Here is an 11,026-nt window from a genome sequence, read left to right on the forward strand (position 1 = left end):
GTGATTACCTGGGTCGTGAAGATCTTTTTTGTACAGTTCTTCTGTGTACTCTTGCCACCTCTTCTTAATATCTTCTGCTTCTGTTAGGTCCATACCATTTCTGTCCTTTTTTGTGCCCATCTTTGCATGAAATGTTCCCTTGGTATCTCTAATTTCCTTGAAGAGATCTCTAGCCTTTCCCATTCTATTGTTTTCCTCTATTTCTTTGCATTGATCACTGAAGAAGGCTTTCATTCCCTCCTTGCTATTCTTTGGAACTCTGCATTCAAATGGGTATGTCTTTCCTTTTCTCCTCTGCCTTTGACTTCTCTTCTATTCACAGCTATTTGTAAGGCCTCCTCAGACAATCATTTTCTTTTTGCATTTCTTTTCCTTGGGGATGGTCTTGAAGCCTGCCTCCTGTACAATGTCACGAAGCTCTCTGTCCATAGTTCTTCAAGCACTCTATCTATCAGATCTAATCCCTTGAATCTAATGGTCATTTCCACTGTATAATCGTAAGGGATTTGATTTAGGTCAAACCTGAATGGTCTAGTGGTTTTCCGTACTTTTTTCAATTCAAGTCTGAATTTGGCAATAAGGAGTTCATGGTCTATGCCACAGGTAGCTCCTGGTCTTGTTTTTGCTGACTGTATAGAACTTCTCCATCTTTGGCTACAATGAATATAATCAATCTGATTTCGGTATTGACCATCTGGTGATGTCCATGTGTAGTTTTCTCCTGTGTTGTTGGAAGAGAGTGTTTGCTATGACCAGTACGTTCTCTTGGCAAAACTCTATTAGACTTTGCCCTGCTTCAGGACCCAGAGATCCCACAGAGACTGAGACTAAGAACTGTGTTTGAGTGTCTCCTGTGGAGGTGCGGGTCAGCAGCAGGCTGATGCAGGGGCAGGAGCTCTGGGTGCAGCAGACCTGGGTGTGGCATAAGCCCTCTAGGAGGTGGTTGCCATTAACCCCATCACAGAGCTGCCAGAACTTGCACAGGACTGGGAAACAAACTCTTGGTGGGCACAAAAAAAACTTTATGTGCACCAGGACCCAGGAGAAAGGAGCAATGACCCCATAAGAGACTGATCCAGACTTGCCGGTAAGTGTCCAGGAGTCTCCAGCAGCGGCATGGGTCAGCGGTGGCCTGCTGCAGGGCTGGGGGCACTGAGTGTAGCAGTGCATACATGGGACCTTTGAAGGAGGTCACCATTATCTTCATTACCTCCACCATAGTTTGGCCCCAGGTAAATAACAGCTGAAACTCCAATACTTTGGCCACCTCATGCTGGCTGAGTTGACTCATTGGAAAAGACTTCGATGCTGGGAGGGATTTGGGGCAGGAGGAAAAGGGGACGACAGAGGATGAGATGGCTGGATGGTATCACCGACTCGATGGACATGAGTTTGGGTGAACTCCGGGAGCTGGTGATGGATAGGGAGGCCTGGTGTGCTGCAGTTTATGGGGCTGCAAAGAGTCGGACTCGACTGAGCGACTGAACTGAACTAACAGGGAGGGAACATAGCCCCACCCATCAACAGAAAATTAGATTATAAATTTACTGAGCATGGCCCTGAACATCAGAACAAGACCCAATTTCTAACTCAGTCTCTCCCATCAGGAAGCTTCCATAAGCTTCTTATCCTTCTCCATCAGAGGACAGACAGACTAAAAACCACAAGCACAGAAAACTAACCAATCTGATCACATGGACCACAGCCTTGTCTAACTCAACGAAACTATGAGCCATGCCATATAGGGCCACCCAAGACGGATGGATTATGATGGAAAGTTCTGACAAAATGTGGTCCCACTGGAGAAGGGAATGGCAAACCACTTCAGTATTCACGCGTTGAGAACCCCATGGAGGGTATGAAAAGGCAGAAAGATAGGACACTGAAAGATGAAAGACCTCCCCAGTTCGGTAGGTGCCCAATATGCTACTGGAGATCAGTGGAGAAATAATTCCAGAAAGAATGAAGAGACAGAGACAAAGCAAAACAATTCCCAGTTGTGGATGTGACTGGTGATGGAAGCAAAGTCCACTGCTGTAAAGAGCAGTGTTGCAGGAACCTGGAATGTCAGGTCCATGAATCAAGGCAAATTGGAAGCGGTTAAACAGGAGATGGCAAGAGTGAACATCGACATTTTAGGAATCAGCAAACTAAATGGACTGGAATGGGTGAATGTAACTCAGACGACCATTATATCTACTACTGTGGGCAGGAATCCCTTAGAAGAAATGCAGTAGCCCTCATAGTCAACAAAAGAGTCCGAAATGCAGTACTTGGATGCAATCTCAAAAACAACAGAATGATCTCGGTTCGTTTCCAAGGCAAACCATTCAATATCACAGTAATCCAAGTCTATGCCCCAACCAGTAATGTTGAAGAAGCTGCAGTTGAACGGTTCTATGAAGACCTACAAGACCTTCTAAAACTAACACCCAAAAAAGATGTCCTTTTCATTATAGGGGACTGGAATGCAAAAGTAAATTATAATGGCCGTATACATTAAAGGTATCCATATTTGTATATGAATGAAAAAGAAAATGGATATATAATGCTCTTGATATAATCATTAACTAAACTCAGGTTAAGTGAATCCTCAGACAACTCTGTTCTATTTTTTATAATGTGCTTAAGACCTGAATAACAGTATATCTTAAAGTAAGCTAACAATTTATTTGGAAAAAAGCCTTCTAAAATAAGGATTTTTTTTTAAGTCTCTCTCTTCTAAGAAAAGACATTTTTTTAAAATTTATTTTAATTGGAGGGTAATTACTTTACAATATTGTGGTGGTTTTTGCCATACATTGACATGAATCAACCATGGGTGTACATGTGTTCCCCATCCTGACCCTCCCTCCCAAATCCCTCCCCACTCCATCCCTCAGGGTCATCCCAGCGCACCAGTTCTGAGCACCCTGTCTCATGCACCAAATCTGGACCGGCAATCTATTTCACATATGATAATATACATGTTTCAATGCTATTCTCTCAAATCATCCCACCTTGCCTTCTCCCACAGAGTCTAAAAGACTGTTCTATACATTTGTGTCTCTTTTGCTATCTTGCATATAGTGTCATCGTTACCATCTTTTTAAATTCCATATATATGCGTTAGTATACTGTATTGGTGTTTTTCTTTCTGACTTACTTTGCTCTGTATAATAGGCTCCAGTTTCATCCACCTCATTAGAACTGATTCAAATGCATTCTTTTTAATGGCTGAGTAATAGCCCATTGTGTATATGTACCACAGCTTTCTTATTCATTTGTCCACTGATGGATCTAAGTTGCTTCCATGTCCTGGCTATCGTAAACAGTGCTGCGATGAACACTGGGGTACACGTGTCTCTTTCAACTCTGGTTTCCTCAGTGTGTATGCTCAGCAGTGGGATTGCTGGGTCATATAGCAGTTCTATTTCCAGTTTTTTAAGGAATCTCCACACTGTTCTCCGTAGTGGCTGTACTAGTTTGCATTCCCACCAACAGTGTAAGAGGGTTCCCTTTTCCCGCACCCTTTCCAACATTTATTGTTTGTAGATTTTTGGATCACAGCCATTCTAACCGCTGTGAGATGGTACCTCATTGTGGTTTTGATTTGCATTTCTCTGATAATGAGTGATGTTGAGCATCTCTTCATGTGTTTGTTAGCAATCTGTATGTCTTCTTTGGAAAAATGTCTGTTTAGTTCTTTGGCCCATTTTTGATTGGGTCGTCTATTTTTCTGGAACTGAGCTGCAGGAGTTACTTGTATATTTTTGAGATTAATTCTTTGAAAGACATATTTTTAAAATAACAAGTATTTTTCAAAATTCATTTAGTCACTTCTTTTTTCAGCCAGAGAAGGAATCTGGCTAGAAGATTATGAAAGCAGAGATAAGTAAATGGCCAAACTTCAAGATCCATGTGTAGTTGTGAAGTCCCAAAACAAAAGGAGCTGTATCCTTTTGAAGGAGACTTTATACACTAATTTCCTTTGATTACTAAAGAAATTCCTCTTGCCTCTGAAGATTTTATATAAAGGTATATACTAAACAAAGATTTCCAAGAAACAAATAATATACGTTAAGAAAAGATGCCACTCTTCTAAGCATGTATTCGGTATTACTTTAGGCATTAACTTAGAAAATGTCATTGTCATTCTGTAAAACTCTCCTTTACGGCCTTCCATGGGAATAAACCTTTGGCAAACTTTTTGAATCATTAACATCACCAGTCAACCTTTCTGCACTATGAAAGTCTTTCTTATTCTTTGTCCAAAGTTACAAGTTTCTGGTTCACGCTGCTTGAATCTGCAGATACTAGACACCAACCCTTCTCCACACACAAAAAAAGCAACAAGGTCTAACAACAATCCACTCCAATAATTTCACCAAGGTGACTTTTTTCTTAGCTCTAAAGCTTAGATTCAGAGATAAGCACAAAGCTGATAAGATACATCTCTGGCTAGTACAACCATAAATAAAGCAAAGACAGGTCATCTCTAACTGAACTTTCTGCTGGAATTTGGCACTGCCCATGTTATTTCTTAGAGCAGCAAAATAGATTTAAATTTCTCTAAGCAAAACAGATGTAAATATACACCTTAAACGATGATGAAAAACCGTGAACTTTCCCTTAGTGAAGCATACATAAAATTGCTTTGTTCAATAAACACTGAGTGACTGGCATTGTGCCGAGTGTCAGCTGTAGTCATAAAGAAGCACATGACACTTCCCGTCTTTCAGAGGCCTGTGATACATATGAGAAGACAAGCCTTGGAGACCAGAAACTAGGGACCAATAAAGAAAGAACTCTTTTAAAAAAGCAGGTGTTACGTGATATAATAAACAGTTTATGAAGCTCTAATGGTTGATCACAATCTTTTTCTCAAACTAGTAGTCCAAGCTATTCCTTCTGCATAAACTTGTTGGTACATTTAAAGAAATCCACCCTATTTCCTTGGTCACAAATGAATGGACCATGGGTCATGAGCCAGATTACTGCAGAAATTCCATATAATTATATATATATATATATAATCAAGCTCTTTATGTTTGGGGAGTCTGAATAAGACATGTGAGAAAAAGACTAAAGTGGAATTACTGGAGCTGCTGTTGAATCAGGAATGACAAGCCACTACTCTAAGTCTCCATGAGGACTAGTGTATGTTCCAAGCTATGAAATGTAAGAGTTGGTTTATTAAATAATGGTATACTAAACAGTCAATAGCTACATCTACTTTTTTATAAATTAAAATATTTGTTAAACACATGTCCAATTATAAAATAAAACAATATGGTTTGCTTATTGGCTCCGTTAATTTTCATTTATACTAAGCAAAACCTGGGGGCATCAAAATTCCTACACTTCTTAATTTCTAATGCAGTCACACAGTATCAATTACAGTAATTTCTGTCAATGAAATTAAGAGCCTGACTAAGACTTCTACGTCTTTCTTTTTTTTCCCTTATTTATTTTTATTGAGATTTCTACATCTTTCTGCACAAGAAATGATGCCAGTTAACTTTTTAATAAAACTGTTAGTATATTTTATATTGAAAAAAATGGAAAAGAAAACTAAGCATGTAAGCATGAGATCATTATGTCTCTCATTCTCATTTTAGCAAGAACAAAAAGAACAACCCAGGACTTAATCAAATTCCTGTCTAATGACATAGTCATCATGATAAAATTAACTTCCTTATCCCTACTGCTGAAAAAAAATAAAGCAAGAAAAAGTAAAAAAGGATGCTCTCTCTCTCTCTAAGGACTTCTAACGACTGTTATCTAGTTCAGTTCATGCTTATCCTCACTTTTCCTTGATATAAAACACTAAGATATGATAAATCAGTAATTAGGAAATGAAAAACTCAAACAGAATGTGAGAGTCCAACAGTTTGCTTAAACATGAGACAGTTCCTTCCAGAACATCAGAAGGTTGCAGGGAGGGTGACAAATAATTTTCTAGTAGCACTTTTCACAGCAAACTAATGAGAATTAGCTTTTACAAATGTAAGAAATGTAACATATTCATTAAAAGAAAAGAACAACATTCCTCTTCCTTTGTAAAAACACAGTCCTTTTAAGGCTACAATAATTTTCTTCGTAACAAATACTTGTTCTCCTCCCTAGAAAAATGTTACTAGTCATGATGTCCAATCTGTGGCTTGACAATTGCTACTTTTAATGTATACTGTACTGTTTTCATCAAATAATACAGAAATTATCCCAAACCTAAGGAAAAGTATTCAGCTATTTCAGTGCTTCTTTTGTGGTTATATTCATTATATATACACATCAACACGTTCGTTTTAACACCCATCGAGTCTCTTCTTCATAGTGCTGGATCCCATTTACATTTCCCCCCAACATGACTGTGTCAACCCAAAGCAACACCAAGTTCTCATCAGCCAGTAGAGCTGGAGCCTTGCCGAAACCCTGTTTTCAGCTGCCCCCTTGCTGCTAAAAATGAACTTTAAGGCTGGTGCAGTATAGAAACACACCGATTACATCTGAGAGAATAGACTGAGCACAGGGAGTTTTTGAGAAAAGGCAGAAGTCATGAGATACCTTCACTAGAGTATCCCAAATCTCCTAACACATTTGATTAACAACTACACATACATGAAATGTTTGACTGCCCTAATCTTCGAGTCCAAAATTCTGAGCCACTAAATATTTATACTTCAGGAAAAGAATTAACTGAAAATTTCAGTGATAGTGAGTTGTGACAATAATCAGAGAATGCATCATTTACTGTCAGCATATGCTTATTTCTATCATGCCTCTCCACATTCTTTAAAAAAAGAAAAAGAAAAACCTAGGATACAAACTACCAAGAAATTCTAACCTATTCATATGTTACTGGTTTAACATACAGCACTTTACGAGAGATATTCAAATGGTAATTCTATGAAAAATGTATTTTCATTTTAGAGGAAAAGTAGATGGCATGAAAATAAGCTATGCGTTTTACCCCATTTAGTCTAACATTTGTAACATTCAGAAGTGGTCATATAAACATTTTCTTTTGCATGAGTGACTAATTATCTTATACATTCTTCACTAATAAGAGTAAATGCTTGATGAAGGAGAGAGAAAAGAATAGAAAGTCTCAGTCACATAGATTCAAACATTCCACATGTAATGTATTAATCAGCCCATAACTCATATTAAGCTAAAATTTAGGAACTCTACTTTCCATTAACCAAATAGGAAAACCAAAGTACCATAAAACCTAAAAAGAAATTTTTATGTTTTTACTTCTCCTTTAGTTATAAACAAAAAATATGGCTATAGGGACAACAAAGAATAAAAATCAATAAGCAGCTTATATTTTCTAAATAGTGTCTGGTATCAACTCCATGTTCTTCATAACTTGAACAGCTCAAGGTCAAGCTTGTATTATAGCACTTAGAGTGTTCTACTCATACAATTTATTGTATATTGCTTCCCATCTCATATATTTTTATCTTCCATAGTATGCAGCCCAATGCCTTATGTACAGCAAATATTCAAAAATATTTCTTTTATTCTCTCCAAATGAACTTACCCTTCGAAACGACACAACATAAAACGTGTCTCCCCTTCTGCGGATAGCTTCAAAGAAGTCTTGGTAACTTCTGGGTGAAGCATAATACACCTGTAGCTCACTCCCTGAGTTCCTGCTGAAGTAAGAAAATGGCAAAGTGCTCTTAAACTGATGAATTTCTATCCACTCAAAAATGCTTCCTAATCTAAGGTGACATCTGAATCATAAGAATCTCTCTCAACCAAAATATTAGTAGCATTTTGGCAGCAATTTTTGCAATAACATTTTGAAAAGCTAAGATCCAGTTCACTAGAGCTAAACTCTCATTTCTGAATGCTCTAAATGTACCAGTCAAGTGCACTGCAAAGCACGTAAAAACAACAGAAGTACCAGAAAACAGACTTCTACATCAGTTTGCATGATTTTAAAATTTTGGTAAGAAAAATTAAGTCTGAGGAAAAGTTCTTTTTCACCGTTCTGTCAAATCTGTGAATGCATACTTGCCTATGAGGCTGTACAAAAGGTGAAAAAGAGCTTAGGATTTGGAAACAAATATACCTGTCTCTGAATTCCTGTTCCACCCCTCAATTGGGCAATTGTGGGGGAAATCCATCCCAGAGCAACTTCATTTTCCTCATCAGTAAAATGAGGGTAACTACATAAACCTTTCAGGATTGTCCCTGGGGTCAGAGATGTTCGTACCAACCATGTTACTCCTATGGGTCCTTTTGCATAGGAGTCACTCAACAATGATTAGCCATAGATATTAAAAGTATCATGTCAGTGCCTTGATAAAATTATATCTAAAAATGTAATACCTCAAACCACATCATATCCCGAAAGATGTACTCAAATGGTGTTAATATAGTTCTTAATAATATTTTCAGGGTCTTTTATTGTTTAGCACAGTAAGCTAACACCCAAAAGTTAAAGAGAGTAAAAAAAATGTTTATCTTTCTTCAAAAACAAAAATCATATATATTTAATTCTTATAGGTTCTTCTATATCTTCAAACTGTTATTAACTTAAGAGGACGGAAAGATTGACCTAAAAGGAAATTATAAATGAGCCATAAAAACTTCCTTTGAAATAGTTTCATGTACTCAATAGGCCATTTCTAACTATAATATTTTACCTGTACAACTCTTATTATTTACGGTAGTTACGTTCTATAAAGTCAGTGCGAACTCTGAACGAGAAAACACTGAACCGTTCTCCTAAGGGAAATACAGGTGAGATTGCTGTGAGCCCTTAGTTACAGCATTTTTGTGAACTGATCATCATATAACCTTGCTTTACATGTTTCCATTTAAAGACACTTTCTTTAACAAACACTGCTCACTCATTAACAAAGCACTCACAGGCAACAGCACTGTAACCCGTGTACACACGAAGCTTATCTAATACACGTTTTCTCTACACAGCACAATACAGCCTTCTCGGGCTCTCGCAAAACTAGGCAGCACACTGCAGAACTATGCTTGTAGGCAATTTTAAATGATGAATTTACAAGCAAAAATCATACAATGTAAAAACTACGGCACTAAATAGATCTCAGAAAGGACAAGTGTTTATAGTATGAGAGCTGAAACAGGAAGCCAAAGTACTGCTTTGCTGAAATTCACCTGGGAATGCAAATGACCATGAAAGTACCTTGAATATTGATTGGCGGTACAAATAAATTTTCTCAAGTAAGAGGATTCATAAATACAGAATGCATGAATAAAGAAGGTCAACTATAATTCACTTTAAAACATTTTTTAAAAACTGTTTTTTAAATAGCAGTTTAGGTTCAAGCAGTTTTCAGTTTTAAATATTAAGTTTGGGATTAAAAGAAATGCAAAAAGGCAAAATGGTTTTCGGAGGAGGCCTTACAGATAGCTGTGAAAAGAAGAGAAGCAAAAGGCAAAGAGAAAAGGAAAAATATTCCCATTTGAATGTAGAGTTCCAAAGAATAGCAAGGAGAGATAAGAAAGCCTTCCTCAGTGACCAGTGCAAAGAAATAGAGGAAAACAACAGAATGGGAAAGTCTAGAGATCTCTTCAAGAAAATTAGAGATACCAAAGGAACATTTTATGCAAAAATGGGCATAAAAAAGGACAGAAATGGTATGGACCTAACAGAAGCAGAAGATATTAAGAAGAGGTGGCAAGAATACACAGAAGAACTGTACAAAAAAGATCTTCATAACCCAGATAATCACGATGGTGTGATCACCAGCCTAGAGCCAGACATCCTGGAATGTGAAGTCAGGTGGGCCTTAGGAAGCATCACTACAAACAAAGCTAGTGGAGGTGATGGAATTCCAGTTGAGCTATGTCAACTCCTAAAAGATGATGCTTTGAAAGTGCTGCTCTCAATATGCCAGCAAATTTGGAAAACTCAGCAGTGGCCACAGGACTGGAAAGGGTCAGTTTTCATTCCAATCCCAAAGAAAGGCAATGCCAAAGAATACTCAAACAACCGCACAATTGCACTCATCTCACATGCTAGCAAAGTAATGCTCAAAATTTTTCAAGCCAGGCTTCAGTGGTATGTGAACTGTGAACTTCCAGATGTTCAGGCTGGATTTCAGACTGCCAACATCCGTTGGATCATTAAAAAGCAAGAGAGTTCCAGAAAAACATCTACTTCTGCTTTTGACTATGCCAAAGGCTTTGACTGTGTGGACCACAACAAACTGTGGAAAATTGTTCAAGAGATGGGAATACCAGACCACCTGACTTGCCTCTTGAGAAATCTGTATGCAGGTCAGGAAGCAACTGTTAGAACTGGACATGGAACAACAGACTGGTTCCAAATAGGGAAAGGAGTATGTCAAGGTTGTATATTGTCACCCTGCTTATTTAACTTATATGCAGAGTATATCATGAGAAATGCTGGGCTGGATGAAGCACAAGCTGGAATCAAGATTTCCAGGAGAAATATCAATAACCTCAGATACGCAGATGACACCACCCTTATGGCAGAAAGCAAAGGAGAACTGAAGAGCCTCTTGTTGAAAGTGAAAGAGGAGAGTGAAAAAGTTGGCTTAAAGCTCAATATTCAGAAAACTAAGATTATGGCATCTGTTCCCATCACTTCATGGCAAATAGATGGGAAAACAGTGACAGACTTATTTTTTGGGCTCCAAAATCACAGCAAATGGTGACTGCAGCCATGAAATTCAAAGACGCTTGCTCCTTGGAAGAAAAGTTATGACCAACCTAGACAGCATATTAAAAAGCAGAGACATTACTTTACCAAAAATGTCCGTCTAGTCAAGGCTATGGTTTTTCCAGTGGTCATGTATGGATGTGAGAGTTGGACTATAAAGAAAGCTGAGTGCAGAAGAATTGATGCTTTTGAACTGTGGTGTTGGAGAAGGCTCTTGAGAGTCCCTTGGACTGTAAGGAGATCCAACCAGTCCATCCTAAAGGAGATCAGTCCTGAATATTCATTGGAAGGACTGATGCTGAAGCTGAAACTCCAATACTTTGGCCACCTGATGTGAAGAACTGACTCATTTGAAAAGACCCT

General features: G+C 38.0%; 1 protein-coding gene across 2 annotated transcripts in view; it reads right to left on the bottom strand.

Moving 5' to 3' along the window:
• Window positions 1–11,026, bottom strand: part of ATF6 (activating transcription factor 6) — a 236,733-nt gene that overhangs the window by 128,440 nt on the left and 97,267 nt on the right. The window contains exon 14 of one of the 2 annotated variants that reach the window (XM_010854686.1): window positions 7,529–7,640. In XM_010854686.1, coding sequence (XP_010852988.1) covers window positions 7,529–7,640 — 112 coding nt within the window. Of the gene's footprint in view, window positions 1–7,528; window positions 7,644–11,026 lie in introns of both variants that reach the window. The other variant, XM_010854685.1, reaches the window with a different exon arrangement.

The sequence above is a fragment of the Bison bison genome, unplaced genomic scaffold (assembly GCF_000754665.1).
Source record: "Bison bison bison isolate TAMUID 2011002044 unplaced genomic scaffold, Bison_UMD1.0 scf7180017864346, whole genome shotgun sequence".
Classification (NCBI taxonomy): domain Eukaryota; kingdom Metazoa; phylum Chordata; class Mammalia; order Artiodactyla; family Bovidae; genus Bison; species Bison bison.